At 43.6% G+C, this 23,875-nt stretch overlaps 1 protein-coding gene across 1 annotated transcript in view; it reads left to right on the top strand.

The window, feature by feature from the left end:
• The window catches only part of LOC115099327 (probable cation-transporting ATPase 13A4), a 104,587-nt gene that overhangs the window by 75,725 nt on the left and 4,987 nt on the right, over nt 1-23,875 (top strand). Inside the window, exons 26-28 of the mRNA XM_029616912.1 lie at nt 402-576; nt 2,527-2,747; nt 10,893-10,981. Of these exons, the coding sequence (XP_029472772.1) occupies nt 402-576; nt 2,527-2,747; nt 10,893-10,981 (485 nt within the window). The remainder of the gene's footprint in view (nt 1-401; nt 577-2,526; nt 2,748-10,892; nt 10,982-23,875) is intronic.

The following is a 23,875-nucleotide window of genomic DNA, read 5'->3' as shown; positions in this document are numbered from 1 at the left end:
GGCAAATACAAAAGAAAGGGTAATAAAGTAAATTAACGATATGTACAGTAACACAACTAGGAGGCTATGTTAGCAAATGTAGCATCAAAACCGGCATGCGATTGAGGTGTGGGGGGGGGGGAGGTGAATGCCTAGGGAGAAAGGAGGGCAGGGAAAGAGCTGAATGTGTGGAGGGGCTGCGGGAGAGGGGAGGGCTAAATAGAGCCTGGCCTTGCTGCATCATGGGAGCATCAAGAAGGTGGCCAGAACAGGAGAGATGGTGGCTTAGGAGGACCTTTGCTGGCAGGGAGGCTGCCTAGCAGCCCAGACTGAGACAGTTCTTCATTCTGTAGTAAATAGATGACAAAATGTAAAGATACTACTGGTGACTTGATAAAAAAAAAAAGTATTTTTTTTTTCAGTGAGTTTGAGCAATGCCTACCCAAAGCTGGCTCCATACACACCTCCTGCCCAATTGTCATCTCCGCCTCTGCTGCTGTCGGTGATCCTTCATATCTGTATCAGTCTAGCGATGCAGATGTATGGCTTCCTGGTGGTTCAGAGGCAAAGCTGGTATGATGCCAATGATGTCCACAGGTAAAAAAATCTTATATGTCTGCTATTCCTGTTTTCAGATCAGAGAGTGAACAAACCCGGTTGTTGAGGTTTGCCAACGGGCTATCAAGATATCAGCAATAAATATTCATCAACAATAGATGCATCCATTTTACCCGAGATATGAACAGCTCAGTTACCTGGAAAACCAGATCTGTTGGCAGCTCTTGAGGACCATGGGTTGTGCACCTTTGCATTAGATAACCCAATCAATGCATGTGGAAAATCAACATCTCCTTTGTGAAGTAGTATGGAGCCTGTGCCAAAATATTTAATATGCACATGCTGGGAAATTGTGCGCATGCTACATACCTGTTAGCATGGGCCCCCCAAGAAGGTAACATGTAAGTGCTAAAATCGGTGCTTACCCACCTGTAAATGAGGGAGCTAACTTAGATATCCAGCCATGTTTTGAATATTGACCCCAATGTGTATAAGAAGAATGTTCATGTAAAAATACATTTATGCTGTAAAACCACCCAATTGCTTAAAACAAAATTGAGTTCTTACTGGGGTGGCCATCACTACTGCTTATAAAAATAAAATTAGTTTTAGACATTACCATAGAAAAAATATTTTGATTTGGTGCACAGACATTTCTTTCAAGGTTCAAGCTGAAGATCTTTTTTTTTAAATTATATTATCACACTAGAGAAAGAATTGATGTGCACTTACACAGATGGACTAAAGCCTTGGGCCTTTGCTTTGCAGACACCCTGCATGACATCCTCTCCAACACAGTGTTACCTTTTACATGGGTTCAACTGAACTTATTTATTTATTTATTTATTTATTTATAGATTCTTTTATACCGCGGTACGTATAGACATACATCACCTCGGTTTACAGTGAAACAATAAATTAGCAACAGGCTTTACATGTAACAGTTTAAAAAACAGTGAAACATTTGACAGCAACAGGCTTTACAGAAACAAGGGTTTTAAAGATAATATGCATACATCATTAAAATATCAAACAATAAAATATAAATAACCATGTATTCGCAGGAGCAAATTAACTGTCAGCAGCGAGACCAATGTCACATTGCTTTCAGAAGTCCTATTCTGTGTAATGAGACCGTATGCAAGAGAATTTACCATAAGTTTACACACACTCGGGGAGGGCAATTTATTAGTAAGAGTCCATTTCTGTAGGTAGAGCACTGTTCTACGTGTAGAAATGACCTCAAAATTTACCCTCCTTATGTAAAATTCTGAGATTTCCACACCATAGACAGTATGCAATAGATACGCTAGGGAAAGTTATTTGGGAATTTAAACACGTACTGCTGGCTCTGTTTCGTTTCTTTCACTCTTGGACCCTTACCTAACATTATTACCAGAGTACGTAAAAGAGTGACTGTCTCGTGAAACAGTGCTCTGCACGTGGAGGTTTCCACACTTAATTGCTTCTTTCCCCTCTCCCCCCTCCTCTTTCTGAGATCGAGTTTCATTCTGTAAACTCTGGGGGGGGGGGGGGGGAACATATCACACTGGGACCCATGTCATCTTTTGTAAAGAGGGGCGGATTTTCCAAAGAGCTGCCGAGTGGCGAGGTTAACCGGTCAGTTTTAACAGGCTAACGGTCTCCAGATACTCAGCCGCTGCTAACCGGCTTAAAGTGCAGTTAAATCTAAAAGCACACAAAATTTGTGTGGTTAGATTGAAGGCAACCATTTTCCCCTAATGTGCATATGTTTAGCAGTCTTGGAGGGCAGGTATCAGATGGGCAGTATAAATGTGTAAATCACTACCCATTTTCAAAGTTATTTACCCTATAAGTTAGGAGGAAGCAAAAACTGATTAGTTGTTTGTCTTATCAGTCTATGTATGTACAATTCTTTAAAAAAGACTGCTAAAATGTATTTTCTTTGGATACATATTCTTTTCTTGGTGTAATTCTAGACAAGTATATGTGATTCTTTTTTTGCAGAGCTTGCCTAACAATGAATGAAAGTATTTTGGGGAATATGCTTTCTCTTAATGCTTCCTTCGACACGAATGTGACCGCCAACGAAACACTTCAACTTGTGGCCATCATGCACAAAAGCTTTGAAAATACCACGTTATGGCTACTGGTTACCAACAACTTAATAACCGTGGCATTCGTGTTCTCTAAGGGTAAACCTTTCAGACAACCAATATACACCAACTGTAAGTATTAGCAAACATTAGCATAATTATAGCAGATTCTTAGATTTTTTAGAATTATTTGGTGACAAATGCTCATGTAATATTATAATTTCAAATATTTATTTGGCATCCTACCCAGGGAACCTTACAGCAAAGAAAACAGAATACAACCAATATTTATTTTATTTATTTATTTTTAATTTTTATAGACCGAAGTTCTTGTAGGAACTACAAATCAATCCGGTTTACATACAACTTTTAGATGCCCAAAAAGAGTAGTGGGCTTTACATAGAACAGTTGAACAATAAAACAGGTAACAATAGAACAATAACAATAATGATGGAACAAATAGAATAGATAACCAATTAAACATAGTAATATAGTAATAAATATTATATAGAAAATAAATATAAAAGAGATAGAGTAAATGGAGTGTGAGTACAGTATAAATACAAAAGATGAAAGAGCTCCAAAATTAAGGTACAGTTGAAAAAATCGTAATAGGAAAAACAGTGAGATAACCCATGATTTGGGTTAAATGACTTGATTAGGTAGCATTAGATATACTAAATGACTAAATGATACATAGTTAAAGGCACATGAGCTAATTAAAGAGACGTGAGCTAGGGGCATGAGAAGTACAAAACCATAAAGTTAGAGCTAAAAAAAGTTTGAAAAAACGAGGTTTTGAGTCTGGACCAGTAAGCTAGCGGCGGGATTCACTAATGCATAGTGAATCCCACAGTAACGGGGGGCGAAACGGGGGGCGGTCCTGCGCTAGCCGGCAGTGATCGCGCCTCCGCGGTGTGATCGCTGCCGGCATCACGCAAAATAACTACACCATAAAAGGTGTAGTTATTCAGCACGAAAACTGACAGCGATAAAGGTGCTTACCTTTCGCTGTCAGCGCAGTCTTAGTGGCGTCAGCCCCGACTTCTCTTCCGGGGCTGACTCCGCCCCCATCTTGGTATCGCTTGGAAAATGACCCCCAAAGTGAGCTATGGGGGGCAAGTTGTTCCACAGTGAGGGTATGAGCAGGCAAAAGACACAGAAAAGGGATGTAACTTGATGGATGCACAAGAGTCAGGAGGTTATATGACTGAGAGTAAGGCAAATGAAGAGATAAGTGTGAAAAAATATGGCATGGGAAAGCCATGTTTATATTTTAAAAGCTAGAGCCTAATATCAACTGAGTACCAAACTTAAGGAGAAGTCAACAGGAAAGAACGTTTTTCTTTTACTTTTCTTTTTTGGACAGGCAGGGAGTTAGTTTAACGTCAACTCTGCATTTTAGTATGCACTAAAACACAGAAACAAAACAAAAAACTTTGTTGGTTTTTGTGCCGTTTCAGTTTGGAAATGACATGAAACACGTCAAATGTTTTCAATGTGGTTTTAAATGACTGCACATCCCTAGAAACCAATGAAGAGAGGTTAGAAAAGAAGAGCATAAGAATTCATCTCTAGTTGCTGAAGAAAGTGAGCAATGGAGTTTTAAGTTGGAGTGGAAGGAAAGAGGAGTGGGGAGGGCCGGAGAGAAGGCTATTACAGAAGGTGAGATGCGAGAGAAAGACAGTAGAAGGGAAAAGGCATGAAAGGATAGAGAGGGATGCATTTTCTGGATATTGTATAGCTGAGGGGCTAGGCAGATGTGTGCATACCCAGGGAAAGAGTGAGATTGACAGTAAGCTGGAATCAGAGAACGAGAGAGAGGACTAGATCCAACAAAGAGAAGTCAGCCAACAAAGGTATATGGTCAGCTACAGGAAAAATAAAGAACTTTAATCCTGGACACAATCATGTGGAAATAGCAGAAAAGCAATAAGAAAACTGATCTAGCACTGAATATTTATTTATTTGTTTGTTTGTTTTTATATACCGACATTCAAAAAATATATCACATCGGTTTACATGACAAATAAAAGGTAAAACATTCAATAGAAAAGCGAAACAGGAATCACAATGAGACATTATAAAGCAATAAAACATTATAAAACAATAAAACATAATAAAATCAGTCAAATCATGAAATATAAATCTGAATAGGAAAGGTGAAAGGAGAGTACCAAAGGGGTCAACAAAGAAATGTCAACAAAAATTTCAGTTTTATTTCATGATGAAGATGATAGAAAAATGAACATAATTTATTTTGTCTTAATTTCCTTTAATTTTCAGATTGCAGCCAGCTAGCCTCTCTGCCTTCAGGCTATTCCCCTCCCTGTCAATAGTGAGCAGAACTCAAATCTCAAAACTTTTAACCCCTGTTCAATCTTAATGTGTGTCTTAAATCAAAATATTCATATACAACTCACACCTCTTGTTCGTACAATGAACATAGCTCTTCTTTCCACCCTATGCCGGTCAAAAAGGCTAGAATCAACTGCTCAATCTCATATCTTACTTCAATATATAATTAGCTTTCTAAATCTCCCCATGCGGCCAGGTTTCAGAACAATGTCCTTCATCAGGGAAATTATCCAGACAAGTTACCAAATGTCTCCAGCAGCAGAAAGCTGTTAAAAGATCATAGTCCAGATGTATACCACGCATTAAGAAAGGTGGAAGGAAGGCAAAATGATTATCGGCATGGTTAAAAAGTGAGGTGAAAGAGGCTATTTTAGCCATAAAAACATCCTTCAAAAATTGGAAGAAGGATCCAACAGAAGAAAATAGGATAAAACATAAGCATTGTCAAGTTAAGTGTAAAACAGTGATAAGACAGGCGAAGAGAGAATTTGAAATGAAGTTGGCCGAAGAGGCCAAAACTCATAATAAAAACTTATATATCTGAAGCAAGAATACTGTAAGGGAGTCGGTTGGACCGTTAGATGACCAAGGGTTAAAGGGGAAAATAAGGCCATTGCAGAAAGACTAAATTAATTCTTTACATATGTGTTTACTAATGAGGATGTTGGGGAGATACCAGTTCTGGAGATGGTTTTCAAGGGTGATGAGTCAGATGAACTGAACCAAATCACTGTGAACCTGGAAGATGTAGTAGGCCAGATAGACTAAAGAGTAGCAAATCACTTGGACTGGATGGTTTGCATCCTAGGGTTCTGAAGGAACTCAGAAATTAAATTTCAGATCTATTAGTTAAAATTTCTAACCTATCATTAAAATCATCCATTGTACCTGAAGACTGGAGGATGGCCAATGTAACCCCAATATTTAAAAAGGGCTCCACGGGTGATCTGGGAAACTATAAACCAGTGAGCCTGACTTCAGTGCCAGGAAAAATAGTGGAAATTATTCTAAAGATCAAAATCACAGAGTATATAGAAAGACATGGTTTAATGGAACACAGTCAACATGGATTTACCCAAGAGAAGTCTTGCCTCACAAATCTGCTTCATTTTTTTTTAAGGAGTTATTAAACATGTGGATAAATGTGAACCAGTAGATATAGTAAATTTGGATTTTTAGAAGGTGTTTGACAAAGTCCCTTGAGAGGCTTCTAAGAAAACTAAAAAGTCATGGGATAGGAGATGATGTCCTGGTTAAAAGACAGGAAACAGAGAGTAGGATTAAATGGTCAGTTTTCTCAGTGGAAAAGGGTAAACAGTGGAGAACCTCAGGGATCTGTACTTGGATTGGTGCTTTTCAATATACCGTATTTTTCGCTCCATAAGACGCACTTTTTTTCCCCCAAAAGTGGGGGGGAAATGTCTGTGCGTCTTATGGAGCGAATATAAAAAAAACCCAAAAATCTAACAACCCCCCCAGACCTGCCAAATTAATTTACCACAACCCCCCACCCTCCTGACCCCCCCCCCCCCAAAACCTGCCAAAAGTCCCTGGTGGTCCAGCGGGGGTCCAGGAGTGGTCCGGGAGCAATCTCCTGAACTTGGGCCGTCGGCTTCCAGTAATCAAAATGGCACCGACGGCCCTTTGCCCTTACTATGTCACTGGGGTTGACCAATGGCAGCGGTAGCCCTTTGGCCGTCGGCGCCATTTTGATTACTGGCAGCCGACGGCCCAAGTCCAGGAGATCGCTCCTGGACCCCCGCTGGACCACCAGGGAATTTTGGCAGGTCTTGAGGGGGTTAGGAGGGTGGGGGGTTGTTCCCACAGAAATAGAAAGACAAACGTTTTCTGATCTGGGGAATGGACCGAAATGGCCCTCCCCAGACCCGAAAACAAAATGGGGAGAAAAAAAATGTTATGCACTCCCCTAATTTGCTCCATAAGACGCACAGATGCCCGGGGACAGAGCCGGTTTAGCACAAATTTTTTTTAAAATTTCCCCCCTCTGAATCCTAGGTGCGTCTTATGGAGCGAAAAATATGGTATATATATATATATATTTATTTATATTTATAAATGATCTGGAAAGGAATACGACGAGTGAGGTTATCAAATTTGCAGATGATACAAAATTGTTCAGAGTAGTTAAATCACAAGCAGATTGTGATAAATTGCAGGAAGACCTTGTGAGACTGGAAAATTGGGCGACAGCAGATGAAATTTAATGTGGATAAGTGCAAGGTGTTGCATATAGGGAAAAATAACTCTTGCTGTAGTTACACGATGTTAGATTCCATATTAGGTGCTACAACCCAGGAAAGAGATCTAGGTGTCATAGTGGATAATACTTTAAAATCGTCGGCTCAGTGTGCTGCAGCAGTCAAAAAAGCAAACAGAATGTTGGGAATTATTAGGAAGGGAATGGAAAATAAAACGGAAAATGTCATAATGCCTCTGTATCGCTTCATGGTGAGACCGCACCTTAAATATTGTTTAGAATTCTGGTCGCCGTATCTCAAAAAAGATATAGTTGCAATGAAGAAAGTACAGAGAAGGATGACCAAAATGATAAAGGGGATGGAACAGCTTCCCTATGAGGAAAGGCTGAAGAGGTTAGGGCTGTTCAGCTTGGAGAGAGCTGAGGGGGGATATGATAGAGGTCTTTAAGATCACGAGAGGTCTTGAATGAGTAGATGTGAATCGGTTATTTACATTTTTGGATAATAGAAGGATTAGGGGGCACTCCATGAAGTTAGCAAGTAGCACATTTAAGACTAATTGGAGAAAATTCTTTTTCACTCAACGCACAATAAAGCTCTGGAATTTGTTGCCAGAGGATGTGGTTAGTGCAGTTAGTGTAGCTGGGTTCAAAAAAGGTTTGGATAAGTTCTTTGAGAAGTCCATTAACAACTATTAATCAAATTTACTTAGGGAATAGCCACTGCTATTAATTGCATCAGTAGCTTGGGATCTTCTTAATGTTTGGGTACTTGCCAGGTCCTTATGGCCTGGATTGGCCACTGTTGGAGACAGGATGCTGGGCTTGATGGACGCTTAGTCTGACCCAGCATGGCAATTTCTTACGTTCTTATGAGGACTAGCTGTTTCCAAGATAAAAGAAAGAGAGGCGTTAGTTGCACATGACTATTTTGATTTAAGACATTTTTAAGCCACAAATTTCACAGCATGTATTTAAAAAGTTTTTCCTTAAAAATATTTTTTGTGAATATGCAACACAATGAGGTGGTGGGTGGTTTTTGTTACTGATTATACTTGAACAGTTTGGCAACCAATTTTTGAATTCTTCAAGCAGAGATTGAACGGGGTTAAAAGTTTTGAGATTTGAGTTGCTATATTGTTGACCCCGAGAGTGGGGATTTTTTGAGATTAGTGAGAATAAATAGTGAGCTGAAGCCATCCCCGGTCTCTCCTGCTGCAGTGCTATTTTGAGTAATCCACTGGCAGGGCAGGAGGAGGAGGACTGAGGATGGCTCCTGCCCTCTTTTCACTCACAGAAGGAGTAAGATAAAGGGGAGCCTGGGAGAATCGTGGGGGGGGGGGGGGGGGGGGGGGGGTGGGTAGTAGTGGGCCAGGCTAGGAGAGAAGCTTCTTTCCTTTCGCAGTGAAGGGAGTGGGCCCAAGCCTGTTTTTGTTTTTTTTACCCTTGTGTGGTTTATTTGTATTTTATGCACACCCCTAGTAGAGCGAGAAAAATTGGAGAAAATTAATGTTGTCGAGAAGGATGCAATATGGGGTGAATCCAATGAGGGAAGTCATGGACTTGGAGTCCAGAGTTAAACTGTAAGCATTGTGGAATGAGAGAGAGGGCTGAAAAAAAAAAGAAAGAGAGAAGGACTCCACCGAGTGCATGGCCCAGACTGGAGAAGAGGATGAGCTCTCTCTCATTACATCCATGTCACACGTCAGTGATGAGATGTGCTGCAGATTTCACAGGAATCTGACCGAGACTGTAGGGTGAATATTTCTGCGGTGGCACCTGGAAGGGGACTACAACCAGTGCCATAGTTTCCATAGGCCGTCTAACCTGGGATTTGAACCTCTGGCCTGGAGGTAAAATGCCCTAGGAACCTGTTACCATTCCCCTGAACCTTCTAGTCCCCCACGAGGAAGGAGTAACAGAGCACATAGAGGAAATCTTGTCAAAGAAAAAAAGTGAAGAAAAATGGATGCTGTTAGAAGCAGGAGATAAATGCAGGAGGAAACTGGGAATTGAGACCAAAGGGGACGGAATGGTTCTCCTATGAGGAAAGGCTAAAGATGTTAGGACTCCTCAGCTTGGTTAAGAGATGGCTGAGGAGAGAGGGGTCTATAAAATGAGTGGAATAGAGCGAGTAAATGTGAATTGGTTGTTTTAAAGAATACAAAGACCAGGGGACACACAATGAAGTTACTAGGTAATACATTTAAAACTAATAAGAGAATATTTTTTTCCTGATGCATAATTAAGCTCTGGAATTCATTGTCAGAGGATGTGGTGAAAGCTGTTAGTGTAGGTGCATTTAAAAAAGGATTGGACAAGGTCCTGGAGGAAAAGTCCATAAACTATTATTAAGGTGGAGTTGCAGAAATCCCCTGCTTATTCTTGGGATAAGAAGCTTGGAATCTCTCTACCTCTTGGGATCCTGCCAGGTGCTTGTGACCTGGCTTGGCCACTGTTGGACACAGGATGCCGGGCTTATGTTCCTATGTTCTTATGAGAAAAGATAAGCTTTAAAGCGGTAGAAGAATTAAAATGTAGGTCATAACTGAGTCATTTATTTATTTAACACTTTTCTATACCGACCTTCATGAATAAATTCAAATCAAATCGGTTTACATGTAACAAGGGGTAGAACTCATGAAATTTCTTTCACCTGGCAGAGATGATGACGTTGGAGGCAAAGGGTAGAACTGAGCCAAAATTGTAGATCAGGTCTGCTGTGATTGTTAGAAATAGTAGGACAGAGGGAGGCAAAGGAAGATGATAATGCAACGTTAAAGGTGTATGCAGCAGAGTAGTCGCTGAGAGACTGGTGAAATAATAATAAAAAAAAAAGAGTAATCATAACCTTCAAAGAATCCTGGTATCCAGGAGGATCTTAGAGTCTGATTTGCAAAAGCTTTTTCCCCATAAATGCTTAGGGGCGGATTTTAAAAGGGTTAAGCGTGCATATTACGCGCGTAACCTCGAAAAGCCGCTCCTGCGCACGCTGAGTCTATTTAGCATAGGCCTGGCGACGCGCGCAAGCCCCGGGACAAGCGTATGTCCCGGGGCTTGAAAAAAGGGGCGGGGCGTGGGCGGTCCGGGGCGGGACGGGAGCGTGGCCATATGCCTCCATAGGGCCTCTAGGCCGGGGGATCGCGTGCTGGCACTTGGCCGACGTGTGCAACCTACGCCTGCCCAGAAGCAGACGCAACTTATTTAACAAAGGTGAGGGGGGGGGGGGGGGTTAGATAGGGCTGGGGGGCAGGTTAGGTAGGGGAAGGTGGGGGGGGGGGGGGGAGGTGGAGGGAACAGGGAAAGCCATTGGAGCTCCCCTAGGGCTTGGCGCGCACAAGGTGGGTGCACGTGTGCACCCACCTTGTGCGCGCCGACCCCAGATTTTATAACATGCATGCGGCTGCGCACGCATGTTATAAAATCAGGCAAAGATACTAAAATCTGGCCCTTAGTGAATCAGGTCTGTAGTAGCTCTTGAACATCTTTGAGATCAAACTCTTTCAAGAGCAGAAGCCTTATGATTACCACAGCAAATATACTGCACCCTTAATCGCCTACTTCAGCTTTGTGACTATTGTAAATCTTCAAATCCCATCTGCGTTACAAATGCATTGGATTTGCTAGGCTCAGTCTAGCACAGATTATAACCTCAGCAGAGAACACTGACTTTACTATTTCCATAATCTTTCTATTTCAGATCCATTTCTGCTTGTGCTGATTGTAAGTCTCGGATTTAGTATTTTCTTCATATTTGCTGACATGAAGAATGTATATCTCGATATGGAGGTAAATATCAAGTTGCACTGCTTATTGGATGGGATTTATACACAGTAGCTACAATACATGGTATATGTTTCTCTTCTTATATACTACATGTAATAGCCTTGTCAATTTTTGTACTGAATTTGGATTGGATTTCGGTAATGTGGGAACCTATCCACTAGCAGGTCAATACTTAAAAGATATCCTGCTAAGTGACTTAGCCAGATAAGACTTATGCAGTTAACTCACACAGGATATTCAGCGGCACAGCTAAGCTGCTGAATATACCTGGATAAGTGTCTAGTTAGCCGGCTAAGTGCTTATCTGCTTAAGTGGCAGCTGCTAACCACGGCAGATATTCAACACCACCACTGTATTTATCTGGCTTAGTAGCACTGAATGTTGACCTGTAGGAGCTGAATAGAAAGTATTATGGTTGGCCACTAAAGCAATGCTGCTGAGAGTGGTCCTTGTCCCCCTCAACACTTTCAGCTGGCCTGGTTTTCAGGATAGACATGGCAAATATGCATAGGGTATAAGAACCATATTAATATATGCAAATATTCCTCATGCATCTTCATCAGAGGTATCCTGAAAACTAAACCTAAGGACTAGTGGTACACGAAGTCAAGGGCCACTAACATGTATCCAAATATTCCAAATATTTGGATACATGTTAATGGGTCTTACAATATTTGCATATATGTTAAATGGGTTCTTCTAAATGTATAATGTAATATTATAGATGATACATATGTATTGCGGTTTTTTATGGATGAATGGTATGTATGGAGTATGAGCGTGTGATCAATAAATTTGATTGATCATATTTTAGAATTTATTCTAAATGTATAAATGTCTCACACATGTCTGTATTGTATAAATTTATAAATGTTTTGTATACACAATAAATTAAATAAGTGTTGGGCTTGAGATTTTGCCTATTGTCCTCTGGTATAGTAACATTGTTCCTAGAGATGTGCAGCAGGGACGGATTCGTCCCATTCGGTATTCGTATTTGTGGGAAGCCAAATCCATTGCATCCATTCTCGGGGGACCCCGATCCGTTCATTAGTTACATATTTATTCGTTTCCCAAAAAAAACCCCAACCCAACCCTTTAAATTTAATTAACTACAACCCCCCCACTCTTCTGACCCCCCCCCCCCAAGACTTACCAAAAGTCCCTGGTAGTCCAGCGGGGGTCCCGGCACGATCTCCTGCACTCGGGCCGTCGGCTGCCGGTATTCAAAATGGCGCCGATAGCCTTTGCCCTCACTATGTCACAGGGGCTACCGGTGCCATTAGTTGGCCCCTGTCACATGATTGTGCCTGCCATCCATTGCTCCTACCATGTGACAGGGGCCGACCAATGGCACCGGTAGCCCCTGTGACATAGTGAGGGCCCCCCCCAAGACTTTTGGTAAGTCTTGGGGGGGGGGTCAGGAGGGTGGGGGTTTTATTCGTTAGATACGTTGTATTCGTGGGGGTTCGCCTTACATTTCGTTTCCTCACGAATACAACTAATAGGGCCATATAAGTTGCGGATTGCCAATACGTCGAAAACGAATGCACACCCCTATTCTCTAGTCTCAACCTCACATTTCACTGCTGTTTAAATGACTTAAATCCATTTTATGTCATCTGCAAGTTTGGTCACCTGCCTTTCTTCAGATCATTTATGAAAAATGCTAAATAGCACAGATCACAGTACAGACTCCTGGGGTACTCCATTAATGACCTTTCTCTGTTTGAAAAACTGACCACTTCATCCTACCCTCTCTGTTTCCTGTCTTTTATCCAGTTACCAGTCCACAACAGGACACTGTCTCCTATCCCATGACTTTCCAATTTCCTGAAGAGTCTCTCATAAGGGGCTTTGTCAAACGCCCTCTAAAAATCCAAAAACACTATATCAAATGGCTCCCTTTATCCTCATGTTTTTAAAAATCATCTAGTAAATTGGTAAGGCAAGACTTCCCTTTGCAAAAACCATGTTGACTACTCCTATTAAACCATGTCTACCTATGTAGTCAATGTTGTTCTCAAGCATAGCTTCTACCATTTTGCCTGGCACCAATATCAGGCTTACCGGTCTATAGTTTCTGGATCTCCCCTGCAGCTCTTTTTAAAAACTGGGGTCACATTGTCCACCTGCCTTCAGGTAGCATGGCTAATTTAAATGAGAGATTGCAAATCACCAGAAATGGGTCTGGAATGTTATGTTTGAATTCCTTCAGAAATCTGGGGTGAATGCCATCTGCTCCTGGTGATTTGTTATACTTTTGTCTTTTAACTGAACGACTAATAATAATATAATAAAATCAGGTTATCACCATCAAAAAAATGTTTCCAGTGTGGGTAATGACCCTGACAACTTCCTCAGTAAACAGAAAGGCAAATAATTTATTTAGTTTTTCTACTGTTTCCTTGTCCTCCTGAGCATTCCCTTTTACCCCTTGGTCATCTAGAGGCCCAACTAACTCCCTAACAGACTTTTTGCTTCAAATTTTCTTGAAAATGTTTTTGTTACTTGTTTTTGGCAAACTTCTTTTCAAATTCTCTTTGCCTGCTTAATTTCTTTTTTATATCTAACTTGCCAGTGCATATGTTCGTCCTTATTTTCCTCGTTTAGGTCTGCTTTCCATTTTTTGAAAAATGCCCTTTTGGCTTTTTTTGCCTTTCACCTCGCTGTTAAACCACGCTGGCAGTCATGGTTTTCCTTTGACCTTTGGTAATACAAGGAATACATTTTGTCTGGCGTCAAGAATGGTGATTTAACAAAATGTCCATGCCTCCTGCAAGTTTTTAACATTGTAAATTGCTCCTTTTGATTTTTTTTAACAAAGTTTTCTCATTTTATCATACAGGTAAATGCTACTGCAATTTTTTTCCATAGTATTCACCTTTCCATGATTATGTCAAATTTTATTGCATCACGATACCTACACCATCTGAATGTAATCTGCATTGAAATTCCAAAAGGCAGAATATTTTTAAAAAATCAAATACGTATCACTGTTACCAAGTGGATCCACCACCTTTATCTGTTGCACCAGCTCCTGCATTCCACTGAGAGCTAGATATAATATAGTTCCCCCTCTCTTTGGTTCCTGATCAGTTGCTGCATGAAGCAGTCATTGATGGTATCTAGAAACTTTATCTCCCTTGCATGTCCTGATTGTGTTGCCCATTTTACTAGCAAATCTAATCTATTAGCATTTTATATTGCTTCCTCATCCTGGCCAAGTGGGCAGTAAATAACCCCACTACTATACTCTTTCCTTTTACCCTTGTAATTTCTGTCCTTATCGATTCAAGTGTGCAATTTATTTCCTGCAAAACTTTTATCCTACTTGACTCAGTGCCATCCTTCACATATAGTACCACCCCTCCCCCAATTTTATCTGCACTGTCATGTCGATATAAATTGTACCCTTGTATTACAGTGTCCCATTGGCTATCCTCTTTCAACCAGTGTTGCGACTCGGCTCGTGGCTGGTGTCACGAGCCGCCTCTTACCTGTGCGGCAGGAGCCACAGACGCCCTGGTTCCTGTGGCCCAGGGCCACTATCATGCCAGCGCGGCAGGAGCTGCACTGGGGTGCTCTATCGCAGTCCGGAGACCGCCCACACCTTCCTCGGCACGGCGGGCCATGCCACCTTGCTCCAGCGCGACAGGAGCTGCCGCGAGCCAGCCCTCTTCCTCTGCGGCCCGGAGGCCACCATCACCACTCATGTGACTGGCCCAGGCCGTGTCTGTTTCCTCTTCACTGTGGCAGGACCCGCGGGCTTGTACTGCTTCAACGGCAAGGGTTGCCGCTGGTGATGCTGTATCCTTGCAGGCCTGGAGGCCTGATCTTCGGCGCATGACGCCGCCTGTGCTCCACCTCCTCGAGTGGCTCGGACGCTGCCTCCAATGTTGGGGCCTGCACAGCCTGCTCCGGCTCCTCCTCTTCCTGCTTCTTCGGCACGGGGCCACGCCTCCTCACTAACTTTAAAGGGCCAGTGAGGGAGTGGGCCCTGGATGACATCACTTCCTGAAACTCCCTCTTCTGCCTACAAAAAGCTCTTCAGGTCAGTCATGCCTTCCCTTCACAAGGAACAAGTTCTTCCTTGGAGCTTGTCCTTCAGGAGCTGGCCTCCTGAAGGATCCTTGTCTCTGCTCCTGCTGGCATTCCTGTATCTTCTTGGGATTCCTCTTCGTTCCTGGTCTCTTCTCTGGATGTTCCATGTTTCCGGTCTCTCCTGATGTGTCCAGTGTTCCAGCATTCCTTGATGTCCCAGTATTCCCGACGTCCTCTGTCTCAGATGTTCCCAATGTCTTTATGTCTTTAAGTTCTTCATCCATGTTCCTGAGGCTCCGTCATTCCATTCCAGTGGTCCGTGACCAGCCCGGCTGGGCTGTGTAGGGCACTGGTGGGATTCCTCCATCCCAAGGGACCGAAGACCCTCTTTGTCTATGTCCAAATGTCTTTGGTGTTCCTGACGTCTCCTTCCTCCATACTTGATTCCAGATGCTGCCCTTTCCTAGGGCAGGCCCCTCTCCCCTTGAGGTCCGCGACCAGCTGGCTGGCTGTGTAGGGCGCGTAGGGGACAGTGTGGGCTGTGACCAGCCCAGCTGGGCTGTGTAGGGCGCCTGAGGGACTTTGCCTGCCTGACAGTCCCATCCTGTCCTTGGATTTCCATGGTTCTGATGCCTTCTTGTGTGATCCAACTAGTTGCAGTGACATTTGTTTTTGGACAGAACGCTGTTTGAAAGTTTTATTGCAACAACCAATTTACAGATTGGTATATTGACTCTTACTGTGGTGAGAGTATGTTTACAACATAAAGCCCCTGATGCAGCCTTGTTGGCGAAACTCAGTTCGAGTCGGGCATCTTTAATAAAATCTTCCACGGTGTAAGGTAGTCCCTTTGTTGTTTTTTGCTTTCCTAGGGCAGGCCCCTCTCCCCTTGAGGTCCGCGACCAGCTGGCTGGCTGTGTAGGGCGCGTAGGGGACAGTGTGGGCTGTGACCAGCCCAGCTGGGCTGTGTAGGGCGCCTGAGGGACTTTGCCTGCCTGACAGTCCCATCCTGTCCTTGGATTTCCATGGTTCTGATGCCTTCTTGTGTGATCCGCGACCAGCCCGGCTGGGCTGTGAGGGCACCTGAGGGTCATTGCTTGCCAGGAGGTTCCAGACTTTTAACTACTTGATTTTAATTTGCCTTGCCTTGATCTGCCTTGCCTTGCCTTCCTCAACGCTTGAGTCATCGTCTTCCTTAACGCCTGATCTTCGTCTCTTCATCCTGTACCAGATGTCTCCGTCCGCCTGCCTCTTCTTGCCATTACCAGCCTGCCGCTTCTTGCCATTACCAGCCTGCCGCTTCTTGCCGTTACCCAGCAGCAGGTCCAAAAGGGCTTGGAGTGGTTGGAGGACCACTCAGAGACCACCATTGCATGGTGGCCTCACGGAAGTGTGCAGGTCCAGTGGAGGGCCAGGGTCTCCAGATTCCCAGACAAGGAACCGTCTCTCCGCAAGGGCATACACATCTTGTCCCACACTGGGGAGCACCCCCTAGTGCTCCCTTCCAACGCAGTGCAACAACCAGGTCTTCAAGATGCCTATTATGTCTCTATCTTCTGTTAAGACTGGATAATTTGTATGCATTGCATTATTTTTCAAACATCTGCATTCACATACAGACATTTTAAATAAATAAATAAATATATATATATATATATTATATATATATAATTACTAGGGATGTGCAGAGCAAAATTTTATGTTCATATTTTTTATGTCCGAAAGGGGGTCCCACTTGCGGCCAATATGGACATAAAAAAAATCCAATGAGTTGGGTATATGTACATATGTGCAAAAAAAAAATTTAAACCCCCTCACCCTCCTTAATCCCCCCCCCCAGACTTACCACAACTCCCTGGTGATCGAGCGAGGAGTGAGGACGTCATTTCTGCAATCCTTGGCGAGAAGCATGTGACGTCGGTGGCACGTCGAGTGACGCGGCGTCACGTGATTCCCGGCTCGTTCGCGCCGGGGGGCCTCCTGACCCCCCCAAGCTGGCCAAAAGTTCTTTTTGGGCCGAACGAGCCGTCCGGCGCGAACTCGCCGGGAATCACGTGGCGCCGCGTCACTCAGACGCGACGTCACGTGATTCCCGGCAAGTTCGCGCGGGACGGCTCGTTCGGCCCAAAAAGAACTTTTGGCCAGCTTGGGGGGGCCTCCTGACCCCCCCAAGCTGGCCAAAAGTTCTTTTTGGGCCGAACGAGCCGTCCCGCGCGAACTTGCCGGGAATCACGTGATGCCGCGTCTGAGTGACGCGGCGCCACGTGATTCCCGGCTCGTTCGCGCCGGACGGCTCGTTCGGCCCAAAAAGAACTTTTGGCCAGCTTGGGGGGGTCAGGAGGCCCCCCCAAGCTGGCCAAAAGTTCTTTTTGGGCCGAACGAGCCGTCCGGCGCGAACGAGCCGGGAATCACGTGACGCCGGCGTCACTCGACGTGCCGCCGACGTCACATGCTTCTCGCCAAGGATTGCAGAAATGGCGTCCTCACTCCTCGCTCCATCACCAGGGAGTTGTGGTAAGTCGGGGGGGGGGGGGATTAAGGAGGGTGAGGGGGTTTATATTTTTATTTTGGCTCAATAATCGCGATTTCCCACATATCGAACATATCTATGTTCGATATGTGGGAAATCCGATCGTTTATGTCGAATCAATTTTTTAAGTAAAAAAAAAATATGAGTTGCGTTTTACTAATGCGGTCAATCCGAATGCACACCCCTAATAATTACATACACATACACACACACAACCTGTTATCAGTTTGAAATCATTTTAATCTATGTGCTTTCTAAATACATCTGGGCTTTTTTAGTTTTCACAACCACATCTCTTATCTGGACATTCTAACTTACTTGGTTTGCTGGTATCTTTTGACTATACATCCCTCTGAACCATGCACTGTGGAGTGACTATTGACTTTCCATCATGTTCTAGTTTAAAAACTGCTCTCTCCTTTTTAATAGTTAATGCCAGCAGCCTGGATCCACTTTGATTAAGATGGAGCCCATCCTATCAGAATAGGCTTCACCAACCCCAGAATGTTCCCGTTCTTAACAAATCGAAAGCCCTTTTCTCTACACCATTGTCTCATCCATGCATTGAAAGTCTGGAGCTCAGCCAGCCTCTGAGTTCTGCACATGGAATGGGGAGCATTTCTGAGAATGCAATCCTGGAGGTTCTAGATTTCAATTTCCTAACTAAATTTAGCTTGAAGACCCTCCCCCTCCTGCACCTTCCTTTGTCACTGGTACACACATGTACCATGACACCTGGCTTCTCCACAGCATTCCCAAGCAGGCAAATTACCAAACGATTCTCATGCTCACAAGCCACCCAGCTAGCTACTTTTCTAATGATTGAATCTAATGATTGATTCCAATGGCTGTCTTAACCCTTCCCTCTTGGGCCCACATCCTCAGAGGATAAGGCATCACCTGGAGGCCAGATTCTAGCCACAGGATCATGTCCTACCACATCAAGGTGATGGTCTCCTGCCAAATGATCTTGCTTCTCCAAAATAGCAGAAGGGCTGCTAGACTGAAGTTGAGACCATTCTACTACGTCCCTGAAGGAATCCTCTATATACTTCTCTATCTGCCTCAGCTCCTCCAGATCTGCCTACAGAAATCAGACTTGTTTTATAAGAGCCAAGTATTCTTTGCACTGGGTGCACACATACAACCTTGCACCAACAGGTAGATAAGCATACTTTTGGCACACAATGCACAGACTGGATAGCCCCCATTTCACAGCTGAACTTCTATCTGTATCTTAATTTGTTGCTAGCTGATTAAAGAGTGGGTATGCTTGAATTTAGCTGACTAAGGCCTGGATTCTCTATTGTCACACAGCTTTGTGAATCCCACGGTGGCGGGGGGGGGGGGCCTGCGAAAGCCAGCAGCGATCGCACCACCACAGTGTTATCGCTGCTGGCTTTTGCACCCAATAGCGCCACCGTGAAAGGTGGCGCTATTGGGTGTGCTACTGGCGGCAATAACGGGTCTTACTTTATCGCCGCCAGCGAAGTTACCGCTGTGTCCGCCCCGATGCTGTCCCAACTCCTCCTCTTCCGGTCCCGACTCCGCCCCTTTTCATGTGCGATACTGATAGAAAATGACCCCTTAAGTTAGGGGCATTCCAGGGCATAACTGGGAAGAGTTGAGTTAGCCTGCTAAGTTATCCAGCTAGCTCTGATATTCAGAGTTAACCAGCCAATGTAGCCATTAGCTAAGTATGAATCCAGCCAGCTAAGGGCCTCAATTATAAAGCACTTTTCTCAGACACAGAATGGGAGAAAAGCCTTAGTACATCAGGCCCCAAGTCTGGTCAGGCTAAAAAGCTTCCTAAAATCAGCAAGATAAAATTATCCGATTAACTGTAAGATAGTTGGCTATATTTAATCGTGTGGCTGCAACAGTGAACCCAAGAGTTTGGCAGATGATGTTTTTCACTAGGTTGAAAAAAAGGGACTGTGTACAGTTGTTAGAAAAGTGAACATTTTGGCTGCATTTCCAATACTTCAGGTTCATGTGTTTTCAAGAGATGCCTCAACTTGGCCAACGCTACATCAGTTGCGTTGACATGCTATAAATGTATGCCGTCAAAAGGAGACAACCACTTTAACATATCAAGCGTTACGTTTACTGTGAGTTGGGTCTTGTTCCAATGCTCTCTTTTGCCCCAGGCAGGCAGACAGGGAGGGATTAAGCCTTCTCTTTTTATTTTTTTTTTATTTATTTACCTGATTTTTATATTCTGCTTTTCGGCACTTCAAAGCCGTTTACATTCAGGTAAGGTTGATATGAAGAAAACATCTTCTGGTGGGCAATTTTCAAAGCCTTTTTTAAAAAATTGATTTTGCATGGTCAGATGTTAATATCCCTGTGGGACCCTGATTTGGACAAGTGTTCACTGGTATACGTTCATCAAATGCTCAGGAGCACCAGGGAGAAAAATTTACCATTACTCCGGGAGATGCAAGGACTGTAAAAAATAAGTTGGAATTCTTTGTGGCTGTAATCGTGCTTCAAAATAATGAGTATATATCCATGGCTTCCGCTTGAGGGATATTGGTGTACAAAGCCTCAACATCAAGAGTCACCATAATCAGATCAGATGTGTCTCTAGAAAAATTTTCGAGGAACTGAATCATAGCCTGGGAATCTCTAATGTAAGATGTTTGCTGTGGTACATAGGGTGCCAAAAAAATAATCAATGAATTTGGATAAAGGTTCTAACAATGAACCCTTGCTGGAGACAATGGGTCTTCCAGGGGGTTGTGTGATGCTCTTATGTATTTTTGGGAGGATGTAAAATACTGGAACTTTCGGAAATTGTTTAATCAAAAAGGACGCCTCATGGGAATTCAAAAAACCTATTTCTGTGCCAATTTTCACTAGAGCTTCAATTTCTTTAATAAGTTCGATAATGGGATCCGCTGAAAGAGGGTGGTAAAAGGCCTGATTACTCAATAGCTTCTGGACCTCTGTGTAATATTAAATGCGGTCTAAAAGTACTATTTTGCCTCCCTTATCTGCTGGTTTGATCAAATTGGTGTTTTCTCGAAGTGACTTACAAGTTTTTTTGCAATGACAACCTAGCTTTTGGTTATTCAGTCAGTTGTAGACATGGTCGCTATGACGAACAGCGTCATGACCTCATTACGTCTCAGTTTTCCGCGGGCTATTTAATCTTATCAACCTGTTAGCGGTCTCTGTCCCCGTTTCTAAGAACTCATTGCTGCGAGACCTGGCGTACATAAGGAGGTTGGCTCTCTTGCATTGAGAAGATAAGTAGACTATATATATATTTTTTTTCACGTCTTATTGGTTATCTTTTACTGTCTCGTTTTTAAAGGTAATCCGACCCCTGAAGAAGCTGCACCTTTGCAGCGAAACACCGGCCGCTGTCGGGCAGTTAACAGAGACATCGTCACAGTTTAAAAAATTGGGACAGATGAAAATTTCTACTGGTACAGGCTTCGGCAGCCGCTAGTAAAAGCTTACAGTTTCATAATTGCTTGTACAGGCTTTTTTAGCTGCAAGAAAAAAGAACTTCACATTCCCTTGAGGCTATCAAGCCGGGGCATATGTGTTTCAGCCATTTCTGACGGAACATTATTCAGTATTTCACATTCTCTACAGGCTTCACAGCCGGTAAGAGCTGCAAATGAGGGGTAGACCGGACGGTCCAATTTTGTATGGTTGGACACATTGTCAGGCTTGCTGATGCGTCATCTGAGATTAACAAATAATTTATTGATATTTGCTCTGAGTCAACGAGTATAATGTATTAATTGAGTGGTGCCTTTTGTCTACTGGATTTGATTTACAGGACCCTTTGTGTGCTCTTTGTTTGCCATTGTTAATTTTTAATCTTTACAGGTTTCAACCCCTCGATGCAGGCATAACTTGCCAAAATATGGCCATGTTGAGTTATTAGAGCTCTTTTTTCCAGTTCTGGTTTTGTGGCATACATTTTTCTTTTTGCCTTTATTTATTAAATAGTTATATTGTTCATTTACCCTCTGTCTGTATTATTTTTATATTTTTGTTTCCACCTCTTCTTTCTGACAGTGCTATGTACTGCCCAGACACCCTTGCTAAATTTTTTATCAGCTGGACTGAAGTTCCAAGGTAACTTTGCACTGGTATGGCAAAACAGGGAGTTTTAATTGAATTACTTGCCCGTTCTGTAAAACTCCTTCTACTTTGAGCACATTTTTTTTTCCCCGATGACCTTGAGTTGGACAGCAGGTGGAAGTATAACAATGAAGACTGCTATAGGCACCAACAGCTGGAGCTGATAGAGCGAATCCTGGAGTCAGAACAAGCTAATGGCATCACACTCTGCTGCTGAGGGTCCTTTAGAGCAGTGGTTCTCAACAGGTGTGTCACAAGGTCACGGAAGGTGCGTCGCAGACCCAGCAGAAGGCTGCTCTTTCCTCATCAGTCTGGGCAGGAGTTAGCTGATTTCTCCTTTATTGGGTATTGACAGGAAGCTGCTCTTGTTTCCTTCTCCTCTTCCTGGCCCAGTGGGAGATTATTCCCTTCTCTTTAACCCAGATCAGAGTGAGATATCACCAACTCCTGTTCATAGGGGCCCGGCAGGACACCAACTTCATCTTCTTCTGCCAGGCCTGGCAGTGAGGCTGCTGATGTTCTCGTCATGGGGCCTGGACATGAGCATGAGGGAGAGAGGTGCGTGCTCTATAGATCCACTGCCGACTTCCATTGTTGCTGCCTCATCTTCCTCCTCTCCTCAATGCTTCTTGCCTTCATTGGCCACTGATAAAGTGGAAGGGAGTCTCTGGATTGGACTGAAGGCTTTTAGGCTGGCTGGGAGCCAGGAGGAGGGGGAAATGTGCTGGGCAGGAAGGCCTTGGGAGATAGGAGTCTGCTGGGTGGGGGGGGGGGGGGGGAAGGAAGGAGGTTGGAGTTGCTGCTTAGGGAGAGATAGAGGAAGGAGGGGCTGGGGGCTGCTGGTCAGGGAGGAGAGATGGAAGTGGAGAGAGAGAGAGAGACAGAGGTGTGGGGCCTGCTGGGTTGGGGAGAGGGGAGGTCAGGGGATGCTGAGCAGGAAGGAGTGGGAAAGGTGGTCAGAGGTATTCTGGGTAGGAAAGGTGAGAGGGAAGGGCAGAAAGATTTGAGCAGGGGAGAGAGGCGGCACAGGGAAGAGGATGTAGAGGGTGGGGAGTGTTGGGAATGTTGGGCAGGGGATATGAGCATGTGAAGGGACGATTGAGTAGTTGAGAGGGGTGATGGAGGCATGGAGGGGAGTGACTAGGTAGAAGGGCCGTACTATATCAGTTTTGAGAATATGCATTTGTTCTCTCTTTGAACTTTGCTTAGTGTAGGAGAAAATATATTTCTGTTTCTAGTCTCCAGTTTTGCACTGCATGCAGAAGGTGGTCTTGGGGTTTCCATTCCAGGTTTTGTTTGCACATTTGTAATTTGTGATCTTTTACTCTATAGTTGGTGAAGGCAGGTCTGTCTGTGCTCTGTGTGTATGTGACTGAGATGAGATCCTTTACTAGAGGTCTGTATCAGCCTTATTTGTTGTATTTTCTCAATATTATATTGTACTGGTGGTGAACTGCTACCTTTAAGGGTGGGGCTATTGCTGTTTCATTTCTTGTAGTTAGTGCTACTGAGGTATGGCATGTTTGATAGATGTGTACAGAGTGGGGTTTGTTTGTATTATTTTACAATGCACCTGGTAGTAGAATGAGTTTGTGGTGCTGTTATTAAGATTACACCAGAATCAGAATATCTTTTTCTGTATGGTGAGTTGTACAGGGAAACGTCTTAGTTCTGCTCTGCACCCATTGTTAGGAAGCGGGGGACTCCTGGGGATGCAGAATACAATATTTTTATATTTAGTCCCATGATGGTCATGTGCTCAGTGTGTCACGCATGTGAGCGTCACCTCTCAGGTGTGTCCTGATAGAAAAAAGGTTGAGAACCACTGCTTTAGAGATATAGAACTGGCTGACAGCTAGAAATAGCAGAGGGAGAAAGAGACACATTTCAGCTGCTGTCAGTGCTGTGGCTCCATTCGAGAGACAGAACTGGCTGAGAGAGAGAGAGAGAGCGAGAGAGAGAGAGACAGAGAGAGAGAGAGAGAGAGAGAGCTGTTTCAGCTGTGGGTTAACAGCAAAACCTAATATATGACTGAGGACCCTGAGATATGCCTGAGAAAAATGCAGTATTTCACTCTTAGCCAAACTATTTAAACATAGCAGTCAGTTTTACTGTGAACATTTTTCTTTTTCTATTTGCTTTTTAAGTTTTTAAAGCCTTTTTTTGAGTTCATTGTAAATCTTTTTTTTTTTAAATAACATTTTTAGTTTATTAGG

This window comes from Rhinatrema bivittatum, chromosome 9 (assembly GCF_901001135.1).
Source record: "Rhinatrema bivittatum chromosome 9, aRhiBiv1.1, whole genome shotgun sequence".
NCBI classification, from domain to species: Eukaryota; Metazoa; Chordata; class Amphibia; order Gymnophiona; family Rhinatrematidae; genus Rhinatrema; species Rhinatrema bivittatum.
This window is presented reverse-complemented; position numbering and strand designations above follow the sequence as displayed.